Here is a 15,915-nt window from a genome sequence, read left to right as displayed (position 1 = left end):
TTGATTATTACTACATCTCTACGTAAAATAATAATGAAATATTAATTACTTCGCAAAGAAAGAATAAAAAAAAATAGCGTGCAGAAAAAAATGACTAAAAAAATATTTACTGAACTACAGTGGTTTAAAATAATAATATTTTATATATATTATACATATTATAAATATTATTTGACAGCCCCGAAAAATTCCGTCCTTATTCGAAACTGTTATTATGACCAATTCGGCGAGTAATATTATTTTCTAATAAATATTAAATTTGGAATATGTGGACACATGCGTATATAAATTTGCTGTTGACATTTTGTCAACAACGGTTAAACTACGAAGTCGACATACATTATTCAGATATTTCCGATACTAAATGTCATGCGACAACTACGTATCTTTGGCCAATGGCATTAAAACGCAAACGAACTGTAAATTTTTTATTTTATACGATCGATGAGTAAATGTTTATATATTTAAAATAATTTAACAGAAATTTTAAAAAAAGCGGTGTTATTTGTGTTGTATACATCAACAATATGGAGACTGTAGGTCCTGATCATCTTATAATATTTACGATTATAAAATTATGCAAAATAAAAAAACATGCCCAAAAACAGTTTTTTTTTTTAATTTAGCATGTTTTATTAATTTATTTTCAACTTAACGGTTTGTTTTTGTTCTTATTATATTAAATCTATACCCAGGAGCATTCTGAGGGAAAATCGTTAGGTTAGGTCCATACAAGAACGTACACATCAATGATAGGTATACATAAATAATGACCGAGACCTATGAAAGCTATGTAGATCGATTCAAAATATTGTGTTTCTGGAACTATATACTTTTCACTTGAATCTTCAGATTTTGTAAAAAAGGCGTGAAAAAAAGTTGTTGAAAGACCTTTCATAATGTAATTTTTGGTTTATATCGACGGCTGGCGAAATAAAAAAAAAAATATAAAGTTTTAAAGAATAGCTATAGGAAATACCCATTACTATTAATTGTTATTATAATATTGTTATGACCGGTCCGACAATATACCTAATAAATATTATATGCATTTAATATAATATCCTGTAATGTACAATATGTGAGCATAATAATAACAATAATAGTATAAAATACAAACAATAATAATAAAACAATTACCTCATTGCAATTATGGTCGATACCGCGTGGTACATTTGGTGTTTCCTTTTTTTTATCGAGGTATAAGTATAATAATTTTTTTTTATTTGGCGAGAGCACACATCAAACAGCCAAACAAAAAAATGAAAAAAAACACACAAAACATTATGTTAGTAAAGCTGAATAAAAAACAACTAAATTAATATACAATATATTAAATAATGATACTAAGTTGGTTAATTAAACTACAACTCGAATTCATATCATCATAAAAATAACTACGTGTCTCGGAAAAAGTGTATTGGATATTACATAATATATTAGAGTGTATAAATATTAAAAATATTTACTATTTAATTATAATTAAACGACTAAATTACATTTTTAACATTAAATGAGATGATTTTTTATTTTAAAAAATGGTATAAAATGCATTCAAGTAAATATTTTGCATTATTATTATTACTTTTAATTTTTATAAAAATCATATCATGATGATATTTTATTTTATTTATAAATATAATATATTAATCAAAGTATATCTATAAAATATAATTTTTCATAGAACAAATATAAATTGGAGTAGGTTTTATTCTTATTAAAAAAATGTAATAATATATTTTATACTCAAAAACTTTTGTTGAACGATTGTTACTAAAAAAAAACTTTTGTAATAAAGTAGTTAACAGTGTAATTGATAATGTTTACCAATAGATCAACAATCATACATACCTACGTTTATTTACTAAAAAATTAACTAAAAAAGTAATATTTTTGTATGAGCCATTATAACTTTCCAGATACCTAAAAAAAATGATAAGACATATTTTATGACGGGGTTATACAATTTTAGTTCCAAGAATTAATTTCCAGTACTCTCAAGGGATAAATATTTCTTTACGAGCACATTTATTTTTAACAAAGAATTAAAATGTTTAATTTATAAAAATAGTATTTCAGAAAACATTTTATTGAAATCGATTCTGAAACTGAAATTTTAACTTAAATTCTTATGACAATAAAAATCATATTTCAATTTATCATACTTCATAGAGAACGATGCACCAAGTGTAATCATCCTCCTTTTATCATTTAATAATTAATATTTAAAAATTTTAATTTTTGGAATTTTAAAATACTTAAAAATCATATAATATATTACTTAATTACTCATTTTTATTTTATCTTTTAAAGAATGTCATGTAGTGCTACAAACGTATGTTTTCGAATGAGAATTTACTTTTTCTACTCTGATATTTTGAATTCTAGGTAACAATATATACAATTTTTTTTAGTATAATCATATTATATATTTATAAAAATTTTATGTTATATTGTGTAAAACATAATTTACATGTTTGATCAGTGATCACTATCAGTAATTCAATATCCTAGCTTTAATTTTGTTGTTCGTTACTTTTTTTATAGTATAATATTTTTATTTTATCTTTATATTATATAACTTTAAACGGGCTAGGCCCAATTAAAAATGAAGAGCACAAAAACAATCGTTCATATTTAAAGATAAATGTTAAATATAAATAAATATAACATAGTTAAGTACATTTAAAATATAAGATATTAATAAAAATGTAATTAAATTAGTTTAGAATAAATGAAAGTAAATAAATAAAAGACAAAAAAATCAATATTTAATACATTAGTAAATTGCATTATTCTGTTACTGGGATAGTTTTTAACGTAGTTTGTTATTTCCGTATTCATATAAAATGTATTTCTAGTTCGAGTACTCACGTAAGAATATGAAAGTAGAAAAGATACAAGAAATCAGGATAATCAATTATTTCAGGAAAAAGTTTATACGCAAAGTATAAGTCTAATCGTAATTAACGACGTTCCAGTGTTTCAAGGTTAAGAATAGCCAATAGAGGGGAGTATGAAGAGTGAGGATCCCTAGGAATAGAAAATCTGTATGAAAGGTTTTTACTGTATTTTTTACAATTTCAATTTATAGCTTATTTGGTATGGTGATCGTGAAATTAAGCCATATTCACCGATAGAACGTATCAGTGAACAATAAATGGATTTTAGTACAAGTTTATCAGAGAAGTCCGAACAATTACGAATAATGAAACCTTATATTTTGTTGGATTTAAAAACAATATTGTTAATGTGGAAATCAAATTCAAGTTTAGGATCAAATAAAACATGACCAATAGTTCGTTATAGAATTTCACCATTGACATAGTAGTCAAATTTATTAACTGCCCGAGCTCTGGTAAATGCCATTCCTGACATTTTTTTATGTTCAGAGTATATTTATTATTCGTACCCCACGTATAAAGAGCATTTAAGTCAGATTGGAACAACTCATCTTTCAACTGCAGTTAACTTTATGAAAAATTTTGATATCATCAGCAAACATTAATATAGAACTATTTTGGCAAGTTATATCATTAATAAAAATCAAATATAACATGGGTGCAAGTTGTGAACCTTGGAACATCTGATGAAACGTGTTATAGAGTATACCAGTATTCTTTAAAGGCAACTATTTGATAACGATTCTCAATAAAGGATTTAAGCTATAAAAGGAAAGGATCACAGATTCCTATTTGTTTTAACTTTGCAAATAATATTTGGTGATTAATTTTATCAAATGCTTTGGTGAAATTGGTGTATATAATAACATCAACATTCGATCCATTTGATAGAGCGTCTGACAAGAAAGTTTGAAAATAAAGTAAGTTAGTAGTAGTACTTTTATTAAGTCTGAAACTATGCTGGTAATCAACTATAATTTTGTTTCAATAAAAATATAAGATATTATTAGCAACTAAAGATTTGAACATTTTAGGAATGAGAGAAAGCAGCGATATTGGGCAGTAATTAAAAACGTTAGACAAATCAGAAGAAGGTATGAATAGGGCGAATGAAACTGGTTTTCCATATGTCTGGAAAAGTACCATAGGAGAGAGATAGATTAAATAAATATGCTAAGGGTGTGGAAATAATCTACTTACAGTTTCTTAAAAATATATTAGGTATTAAATCAAGACCAGGACTTAAAGAGGAGCCTAGAGAGTTAAAAGATTCGAATACTCCAATTAAGTCAATCGAAACAGAATGCAAAGCAGAGGATAATAATTTTAGAGGATTATTATGAATGGAATTAACAAGATCATAATTTTCATATACACTCGAGAAATATTTAGCTAAAGCATTAGTTATATCGGAAGAATTATTAAATTGCTCATTGTTATAATGCATACTGATGGCACAAAGTTGTTGTGTCGTTTGTTATTTATGTATTTCCATAATTGCTTAAGATGAGTTTTCAAATTATTTTGAACTTTGTTTATGTAATTTTTGTAATCAAAATTAGAAAAAAATTTACATTTACCTTGTAAATTTGAAAAACTATTACTCACCAAACCTGAACTTTTGTACAGTTTATGCGCAATCTTTTTTTTAAAGATTATATCTTTTAAATTCTTACTAAACCATATAAGGTATTTGGAATATAATAAAATTAAAGTTTTACATATTTGATTATTAGTTTTATAGTGAAACATATTACTTAAAATGATATACAGTTTATACTACTGTATAGGTATAAGGTATATGTATAAATAACTTATGTACGTGCATAGCATTATATCTGTTTTAATAATTTAAGTGATATAAATCAGATAATGCCGGTTATATCTTGATGAAAAAAAATCATTTTAGTTTTTTAATGTATTTTCTTAATGATTAGGAAGGATCGTGTAATACTTATTATATGGTACTAGAAAAATATGGCGTTGCATCCGGTTTTCTTATAAACCGTTAGAATCTATAATAAAATTTAAAAATATTGTTTTAATGATCCATATACTAATGTAGAGATCAAATGATCGATTTTACCATACAATAAGTATTTAAATGTATTTAAGAATTGTTCGTTGTGATAAATTATTGTTTTCGATTTTTATATGATGGTAAACAATCCGCGATAATAATTTTGCGGTTGCATCAGTAAAAAAAATTGATTTTCTTTCCACGCGCGAAAAAACCATAGTATAATAATCTCAGTAAGCTCGTGACACACAATTTGTAAAGTTATAGTATCGTTTTGTTTTCTGTAGTTATATATTATGTTCTTAGGCATATCCGCTGAAATGTCTGGGACGTAAGTATTCGATTACTGTGCCGGCGTGATAAGATTTGCGAGTATATAATATAATATTTATGTATATGAATTCGAGTTGTAAGCTCATTAACAGCCGTAGGCTACACGGCCGCGGACTACTTATTTGACTAAAGGTTAATCTATCTAGACGTCCAATCTCATCAGTCCTATTTATACATAAAATATACTCTACACGGTGTTATATTAAATATGAAATGTATATACCATATTAAATAAAAATAATTCGACATAAATGACGTGATCCAAAATTAAATAGCTACACTAATTTTAAGTCAATTTTTTGCTTTTGAAAAAAAATATGTTTTTTTTATTTAAAGTATTTATAACTTATATAATACTATGGCTGCATACGAATTCCGTCCCAAAAACAAAAATATTCGTCACGACAACCGAGTTGCGTCCGTAGTTTTTCAGCGACTGTTTCGAGTTGCGTTCGCAACAATAATATTGTTATTCTATTTCTACATGTTTGGTAAGAAACTCGTAGATAACCTCTATTTTGATACCTTATCTGTAAATGCCACCTTACAATTCATTGTTAAAAATTAATTTTGTTCATGTTATTAGTATCAGTAACATTGCGACATTCACTTAATAATATAATAATGAAAAATCGTAGTATACTTAAAATGTTTATGGAAAAAAATAAACAATAATATTGTATTAATCATTAATGGATACAAATTCGCTTTTCAAACATTTTTGAAATGGTAATTTAAATAAAAAGAGGATGTAGATAAAAATATTTTACTAAAAATATTATGACTCAGTATGAAACAAAAATATATCACGTCTTGAGTTCGTTCAAAAATTGGTGTACAAAAATGTGCCCGTATAATAAAATTAAAAAAAAAAATCATATACATTTTAAAACAATTAATAATTTATAATACCTAATATATATTATATTTTTAACCGCACCATTTATATAAATGATAGTCTTCGTTCTGTAAAAACGGGAAGGAAAATATGTATATATTAATATTATCAACCAGGATGCAACTGATGCAAGTTGTGAGAAAATCACGGACGCTATTCGAATATGTCATGATAAAACTACAGATGCAACTCGGACAAAATATAATTTATAAACGCAATTCGAATGTCATTCCGAATACCGTATTATGTACAGTGGTGCAACAAGAAAAAAATTTCGGGTTGGTAGGGTTACATTATTACAATATATATACATAATATAAGTACATAGGTTATTATACTAGGCCTCGGAGAAATTTTAGGAGAGGTCACAACCCCTTAATTCCCCCTGATTGCGCCGCTGATTATGTATATAACTTGTTTGTTTTTTTTATCATAATGCGATTATACATTATTATGTTTTTGTTAATGATAACATATATTTTAAACTATATAATTTAATACTTTACCTTAAAAAAATAATTATTTTTCAAAAATCACAAAGATTAACTTAGAAAAAGTGTATAATACATTAAACAGATTGTCTTGTACGTATACACACATATTATATTATTATTTCTATACCTATGTTTTACAAAGTTTGTGACTTAGTGTCCAAGCTAAATGTAATAAATTATGTTTGAACAGGTACCTAAAAATGTTAAACATCAAATTCTACCATAACTTTAGTAATAATAAAATAAGTATAAAAGATTTTAATCGACCGATGAGATTGTTGATTAATATTTCATTATCCTACTTTTGTACAATATGTTACAAATTTCTTATTAACAACGTCAGATTGAGGATATAACATATATTATTGTAAATGATGAAAAAAATTTAATAACCAACACTAATATACATTATTAGTATCCCCTATGAAGAATACGAATTAATTGAGAAAAAAATAGTAATTAATATATATATATATATATTATAATGTTATGGAAATCTAAGACGTGCCTAGTGCCTACTATTATTTGGTCTAATTAAAAAATGTTAGTTGAGTATTATAATACATATGTTATAATAAATTATTATGACGACTCACTTTTCATCCTTTTGTGTAGTATTGTTATTAGTTGGCCCACTAGTAGTCTTCAGGCTTTTGATGGCCTTCAACCATTTGGATTTCATACTGCCACTGGACGACGACGATAGTTTTCTATCTCGTGCGTTTGATTCGGTCGCTTCTAGCTTGGATGCGAACAGATCTTTCTAAACATATTTAAATACAAAACTCGATCAGTCTTAAACATTTATTAAATATATACATTATTACATTATATTAAACATAACACGCCTTTGTTATTCTTATTATCACAATTGTCGATGGTTTGTGTTATGTATATATTTTATTATGTGATAGGTATTGTATATAATGAATGATAAAATAGTAAATAGTAGATCCATACTAACAGCGTAAAATATAAGAGTAAGTAGGCGTCACTTCCGCTATAAAATTTGTATTGTCATGTACAAGAATGAGTAAAAATAAAAGACGGCAATTTATTGTGCTACGCTGAAAAAATATGTTATATACTACATTGCATATATTTTTGTACAAGTTATTTTTTCCCATAAAACAGTTTCTAATAAGATTTTCTTTCTCTAGAATATAATGTGTGTGTGCCAACAATTTTTTTAATACGTGAACTATTTGAAATTGACGTCATATAAACAAATAGGCTCTATTTAGAAAGTCACTCATAATATATATGAGTATATATAGGTATATGTATCTCATAGTCTAGAGTAACCACAACTTTTCGACATCAGTTGCTTTTGTGTGGTCCGTAAAATTATAGGTTTTTTTTTTTAAATTTTACCACAGGCAATGTTTTACTTTTTTTGAGTAGACAAGAAAAGAAAAGAAATAGCATGTGAAAAAAATAATACCAAATTATCATAAATAACTAAGCATTTTCGGAAAAATTAAAAAAAAAACAAAGTTTAGATGTATTAGTATCGTATACAGGGAATGAAAAAATAGTTTTAAGTTAAAATGTACTTTAAAAGTCTTCAACGATTTGTATAATCTATACATAAATAACATCAAAGCTGTATGCATTTGGTAGCTGTAAGGTATAGTGAACAAAATGTTTATATTTATATAGGTAATTGCAACATTTTAAAGATGTAATTAACAATGAATATACTAATGTTTGTATGCCATATGTTATAATTAATTTTACCAGTTCTTGATTTACATATTAGAATGTACTTATTAGATGAAAGTGAACTACGTTAAGACATAAGTAATAATTTTTAGAAATTAAAAAATGTAAATGGAATTGATTATTAAAAGTTACAATAGATTTTTTTTTTATTAATCAATTAATGGATATTTTTAAATTTACGTCACATAATATAGAATTTAATTCAAATAATTTTGTTGTTAGAGTCTTATATGTATTTATCAATGCATAAAAGATTTTATTCAAAAATTATTATTTTATTTTTGTACAATTATTTTATTTTAATAAAATTACTCTGAATTGCATTCACAAAATATGCTAATGATATTAATTCTAGTCAAAATATATTATTTCTCGACTATAATTTTAATAAAGAAATTGAGCATTGGGTACCTTGGTATGCATTAATGTATTAGGAGTCGTATAGGTGACTAAAATAAAATATATGTTAAATATGAATTCAATGATAAATCATTGTATACGAAATACATTTTTTTTAACGGAGATGATCTGTCACATTATTTAACTAAGTATATTTCATGATACTATGTTTTATACAAATAGTTATTAAATAGTTTATTTAACTATTAGTATTTAGATATAATAATAATATATATTAATTATATTTATACCATATAATTGTATTATTTTTATTGACTTTTGAGTCACCAGATATACATAGCTTAGTGATAATTACATTTTTCTTATAATATAATAACTTCTTACACGACTCTAACGATATTAGGATAGTATTTATATAACTACCCTAATCTACCCATTAATTATAAGAAAATTGTTACAGTTATGACACCAAAAACATTCAGTATTATTTATTTAAAATTAATAAAAATAACGATTTTAAGCTTTAAACGCAGAGTAGAAGATAAAATTATTCTTTTGTATTTTTACGTATGAAAATCTAACTCTGCTTGTTTCAACTTAATGATTTATTATAAAATTATTATAATAAAAAGTAAATTACCACAATCTTATTGTATAAATGTGAAGTATAATGTACTGTATTTTATTATGTTGAAATATTAATTTATAAATAAGATGAAATTCTCAAGGACTAAAAGTAAAGTTGCTGAAAATTAGTCTATAATACCATAGTTGAATTCTGAAACTTACATAGAAGCTGTAAAACGAAATAATGTAGTTAAAGTGAACCGTCAATTTATTTTGTATAGTTAATATTTTCATATTAAAATTAATATACAGTTTGTCTTATATTTAAAAAAAATCATATTTATATTCATTCTATACAATAAAAACAACATACTTAAATATATATTTTTACGAGAAAAAAACATAATCATAATAATGATGATATGATAATATATTCAAACTTTCAGTTTTTGAATAGTCATTATTGATTTATATTACATTATTAACTTTATAACGTACGGCGAAAAAGTGATTCAATTTAAAATCGATTCACTGCGTAAATTCTTATTATATGTACGCGTATCTCAAAATATATAATTGTATATAATATATAATTTATTTATTTATACATTATTTTAAACATATTATAAAACAAACAAAAAAGCCAACAAAAGTATTTATTTATTATGAATTAATCAAGCATAATAAAATAAAACTTGAATTGTTAAAATTGAATTAGGGGAATTAATTTCTAGTTAGTTTTCGATGAGGTAATATTATTAGTAAAATAATTTAAACTATATTAAAAGAATTATGTGTGTCTTCTACATAGTACTAACTTACATATATATATATATATATATATATATATAAACACTTTTATAGTATTTAGTTAATACTATAACAATACGTTATTTAATACTGATATAAATTTAAATGTTTTGTCAATATTTTTAATTAATTTAAGGTGTCAAATTGATAACGTATGTTCTGCAGTTTATAATAATATCAGTGAACAAGCTAATAACCTTCTAGTATAGTTAAATTAATTTAAATAAAATTTCGTATTTAATAGTGTATCAAAACAAAAAAATAGGTAAATATGAATTTTTATGGAATAAACTAAAGAATGGAACGTAAATAATCATAAGTTATATGAAACATTTTTTAAAAATTTCATTTGGTATTTGATTTAATTTATTTTATTCTTATTAACCAATACATTTATTTTTAATATTAATTAGTTTAAATAATATTGGCAACTATGAATATTAGTCTAAAAATCTTTTTTACATAATTATTAGAGAATGGATGTAGAAGTATTAAAAAACTAGTACAATTGATTGCAGTATAACACTAAAAAATACTAAAAATTGCATTTAAAATATTAAAAATTGCACTAAAAAATAACAGTGTTTTTTTAAATGCTTTAAATTTACTGTTATAATCTAAAATTCTACCAAAAATATAAATGTAATTAATTCAGTATTCTATTCGAAGTAGCTGAAGAACAAATTATAACAATATAACGCATAATTGTCAAATAGTCATATTTCACAAATTATTATTGTGCTGTATTGAATACCTATAGTCTATACCAACTTGAAATTATGTTTATTTTATAAGATAACATAGATGTTACGACGGTTGAGTGTCGACTAAATAACTAAAATAGTTGAATAAATGAGTAAATTTAATACAATTGCAATAAAAATCCAAAAATTGCAAAAATTGAAAAATAATGTACTTAAAACTTTTAGATTTTAGTTCGCACTTACATGATAGGCATTTAAAATGTACTTAGCATATATTGAAAAAAGTAGAAATAAATTTTCAAATGCAACAACATCCGTGACTTAATAATTATATATTATTTTTAATTTAAAACTAACTAGTCAATTATTCCATATGGTATTTACACGTTTGTTAGACACTATAATAAGATGCATTTCAGAAAATGTAACTAATATGTATATTTTATATATAACCACTAATTAACGCTTGTAAAATAAGCTCCATGGAAACGGGGAATATTATTACTACCAGTATTATAATAATTATGCAGAAATGTATTAGCACATAAACTACAACTCAATTAAGTTAAGATTAATGATATATTTTCCGATTTTAAAATTCAAATAATTGTATATTATTAATATATATTTTTTAATTAATATAAAATTATGTATCGAATAAAAGTTGTTACTCAAGTACCTTTTATTGATTAAGTACTAAGTATTGAAATATGAAAAATTATTTTGTAAAAATAAGTATCTCTTTACAATTTAAAACGATTAGAAACATTACAGTCTGTTATATATTTAATATTTTAAATTTTGACTAGAATGATAAAACTTAACGCATTTTTAAACCTTAAAACAATATAATTATTTTTAAGTTTTCACAATTGTGCAATAAAAATTTAGCCAATTATTATTAATTTATTTAAAATACAATTATTTAGTATTCGTTGATACTATATAACTAATATTTACCACAGAATGTTTAAAATAGCTATATTATTATCTTGTAGTTTAATTAAACTGTAATATTTATAATATATATTAATGAAGCATTTGGATAGCTCTTTAATAATTTATGGATTGACATTTATTTGTTTTTAAATATGACAAATTAGTTGCACGTACCTACTTATTTATACAATATTTTCATTCTCATCACCAATATTGAAAGTTGACATGATTTTACTGTGACTACAAAAATTAGGGTTTTTATTTTGTTTCAAAAGTGTCGCGATTGTAACAGATTACTCCGTAAAAAATATAATACCAATTTTTTCATCATTTGTATAATATGCACAAACGTTCGAAACATTGCCACTGTATTTTCGGTAAATATTGAATACTTGTTTTGTAGCTGGTGGTGTAACATAAAACGATATAACATATCGATTTGGAAGACGGTTGCTGCAAAGACACTGGACAGTGTATCGTATATAATACCAATGGATATTTATATATTATATTTAAATTATCGAGTCAGGTGGACAAAGAGGTCATATTTGGTGACGAAAAAATACGCAGTGAATGATTTTCAGCGTTGAAATTTATATACTATATTATACCTACATAGATATTTGCCGAGAATTTTTCAAAAACAAGACTATAAATGACGATGTAATATCAGTGTCGTATGTTTCATAGAGTAGGTTTACTCTATGTCACCATGCTATATAGTTTGTCAAGCGTTAAATTTCCTGCATGTGAACTCAAGTAAATACATTCATTATAATATAATAGCTATAACACCATCAAGTTATCAACATATGTGTCCATGCTGATAATAGTGGTGGGCTATCTACAATAACGATAAATAGGTGCATAATAATGTGCACACAGTATAACCTTAAATCAGTTAAACGATGCAATGGTATAAGTGGTATAACTCTTCGGTATTAACATGTACATTCAGTAGGTTTAACTAGGTATGTATAACTTACGCGTGCGATATATTTTACAATCATAGAAAATAATAACCAGCCGCAAGTATATCTTACAGGTGTAGACTATAGGTGTATAACTATGTTTTTCGTAAAATTGATACAAGGAGTAGGGGGATTTAAAAGATTACGACAGAATACTTTATGTGCGATTCGAGAGACTATAAGTATGAGCAGACATAGATAGATAAGAGAGAGAGAACGCAAGAGATACACGGAAAGAGATAAATGACAACGAGAGAATGAAACTGTTCTGTCTACCATCCAACTATAAACGACCTTTATGTACTTGTAATAATATATATAAAAGACAACCATTGGATGCCAAAAAAAAAAAAAAATTCATTATGACTAGAAAAATTTAATTAAAAAGAAAAAGAAACCATCATTAAATTTCAGCCTCTTTATTCCTTTACATTTTTGGCCTTCGTAAAATTTAGTTTAGCGCGTATTCTGTTACGACTCATTGCTAACGGACTTTTATTTAATCAAACCTGGTCGATTTATCAGCAGCCTTTTAACAAAAAAACAGACCTTTTAAATTAAGTTTAAGAAAATATTAATATGTAGACTACATAGTATATACATATTATGTATTATATACAAAAAAAAAATCTTTAAAACGATTGAAAACCCGTCAAGTTCGCTATACACGTGCTATAATTATAATATAAAACCTTAAATCTATGAAAAATACAATTCGCGACATTTTTTTGTAGTTGGCATAATAAATATAGCAGGAAGAGTAACTTATGAAAATCGAAGCATATTCACTTCTGACAAAATGATAATATACTGCGATATACCTATATTATATTATATAATATGGCTGCAACAGCCAAAGCTAATAGATGAGCTAATAGATGTTGTGAGGTATTCTGCATATTCTGCGTATACTCAATATACATATTACACTATTAGTAATTTCAAAAATACTAAGATGCAAAGATAAATTAACCTAAGGACGGTAGAAGAAAATAATAGAAAACAACTGTTACAAAGTCCTGTGGTGTGCAACAATATGTTCGACTAGTATAGTCGTAAAACCAACAGAAAGTTTGTTCAAGTTGGATAAATTTACACATATAGACGATTTATTACTTTTATCCAAAACAAGTTGTGTTGATTTCGTATGGTTGACACTTAGTTTATATAACAAGGATAAAATTATGTATTGGCCAACAATTTCTTTTTTTTCTGATAAACGTATACATATATATTTTACGCATAAAACTGCTGTTTTGTAATGGACATCTGAGCTAGATACCTTTTCCGTTATTATATTGAAGTTGACCAATAAATACATAATATTACAATATAATAAAATGTATTAAAAATATAATATTACATAACATAATCGTTAACTTAAAATAGTATATTATTAAGAATTAAGGTTTTATTTGAATATGTCAACATCTTTTTATTTTGCGTAAAATAAACTATGAATCTAAAAATCCAGAAAGATGTACTGCAGAACCAAATATGAAAAAAAATTATATAAGTATGGCATTTTAAAATTCATCTTAACACATAATTTTTAAACAACGTATGCAAACGATTTTAAATCTTATTGTATACAATTTTTTTAACCATACTGTATTCCTAATCTCGTGGACTTTCCATCTATAGTTTAGGATACCTAGCGTGTGTTAACTGTATAATAAATTTTGAATTGCTTTCGTAATTATAGCTGTCTTACTAAAAAGTGGTATATTCATAAGTTTAGATACATATTATAAAAACAAAAAGCTTTATTATATCATAAAACACTCATTATTTCTAAATCGATATATGGTTTTGAAAATATTTTTTATATAATTCACAATTGAAATAAAATAAAATTTGTTTAAAAAAATATATTTTTTATAGTTATAATTTCTACTTTTTTACTTTTTGAATGACAACATAAATTTTTAATTTTATATTTCAAAGCAGAATTTTTTTCGGAGTATTTAGATACATAACAATCGAAATTCGGACGAGTAGTTTATAAGTTATAAATAGAGCACGGGTGTTGTAGTACTAAATAACTAGTAAAATTGATTGCAGTATTACACTAAAAAATACTAGAAATTGCATTTAAAATATTAAAAATTGCACTAAAAAATAACAGTGTTTTTTTTAAATGTTTTAAATTTACTGTTATAATCTAAAATTCTACCAAAAATATAAATTCAAATAATTCAGTATTCTATTCGAAGTAGCTGAAGAACAAATTATAACAATATAACGCATTATTGTCAAATAGTCATATTTCACAAATTATTTTTGTGCTGTATTGAATACCTATACCAACTTGAAATTATGTTTATTTTATAAGATAACATAGATGTTACGACAGTTAAGTGTCGACTATATAACTAAAATATTTATATAAATGAGTAAATTCAATACATTGCAATAAAAATCCAAAATTTGAAACAATTGCAAAATATTGCACTAAAAATTTTTAGATTTTAGTTCATACTTACATGACACGCATTTAAAACGAACTTAGAATATATTGAAAAAGTAGAAAAAAGTTGCAAATGCGACAACATTCGTGTCTTATAATTATGGGTATTTAAAGTGTTAGTATGCGGAGTGGAGTGATACGGGGATATCCACAAAAAGTTAATATACTACTCCGCTCATCTAAACTTTAAATACTTATAAGTTATAACTCATAAACTATTCGTTCAAATTTTGATTTTCACGTATCTTAATACTTCTTAATATTCTACTTTGAAATATGAAATTAAAAATATATGTTGTCATTTAAAAAAGAAAAAAAGAAAAATAATAACAATGAATATTAAAAAAAAAATATTCTTTGAAGAAACATTGATGTATTTTGACTGTAAATTATGTAAGAAAAATATCTTTACAAACGTTAATAAATTTAGAAATAAAGTGTGTGGTTCGATTGAAGAACCATCCGCTTCTTTTTCGTAAATCTTTTAAATCACTATATTAATTTATCTAATTCTACAAATAAGTTTGTTTCAAAAAAAGAAAAAAGTAGAAAAAATAGTTTAGCAAGCTTTACTGACTCGAGTGACTCGTATAATATGTCTATGCCTTAATCTGTGCTTCATTGTAGAACCAGAGACATGTATTTTCCAATGATTTCATAATTTCAAATTTTTTTAAATATAAAAGTAAATTTAAATACTTACATGATACGATTGATAACA

The 15,915-nt window shown here is 24.5% G+C and overlaps 1 protein-coding gene across 14 annotated transcripts in view; it reads right to left on the bottom strand.

Moving 5' to 3' along the window:
* Positions 1–15,915, bottom strand: part of LOC132921992 (uncharacterized) — a 302,827-nt gene that overhangs the window by 62,711 nt on the left and 224,201 nt on the right. For 13 of the 14 annotated variants that reach the window (XM_060985267.1, XM_060985266.1, XM_060985268.1 and 10 more), the window contains exons 11-12: positions 7,245–7,411; positions 1,141–1,185 (exon numbers count right to left, since the gene is read on the bottom strand). In XM_060985267.1, the coding sequence (XP_060841250.1) occupies positions 1,141–1,185; positions 7,245–7,411 (212 nt within the window). The remainder of the gene's footprint in view (positions 1–1,140; positions 1,186–7,244; positions 7,412–15,915) is intronic. The other variant, XM_060985270.1, reaches the window with a different exon arrangement.

The sequence above is a fragment of the Rhopalosiphum padi genome, chromosome 2 (genome assembly GCF_020882245.1).
Source record: "Rhopalosiphum padi isolate XX-2018 chromosome 2, ASM2088224v1, whole genome shotgun sequence".
In the NCBI taxonomy this organism is placed as follows: Eukaryota; Metazoa; Arthropoda; class Insecta; order Hemiptera; family Aphididae; genus Rhopalosiphum; species Rhopalosiphum padi.
The sequence above is the reverse complement of the archived record's forward strand: the minus strand, read 5'-3'. Positions and strand labels throughout refer to the sequence as shown.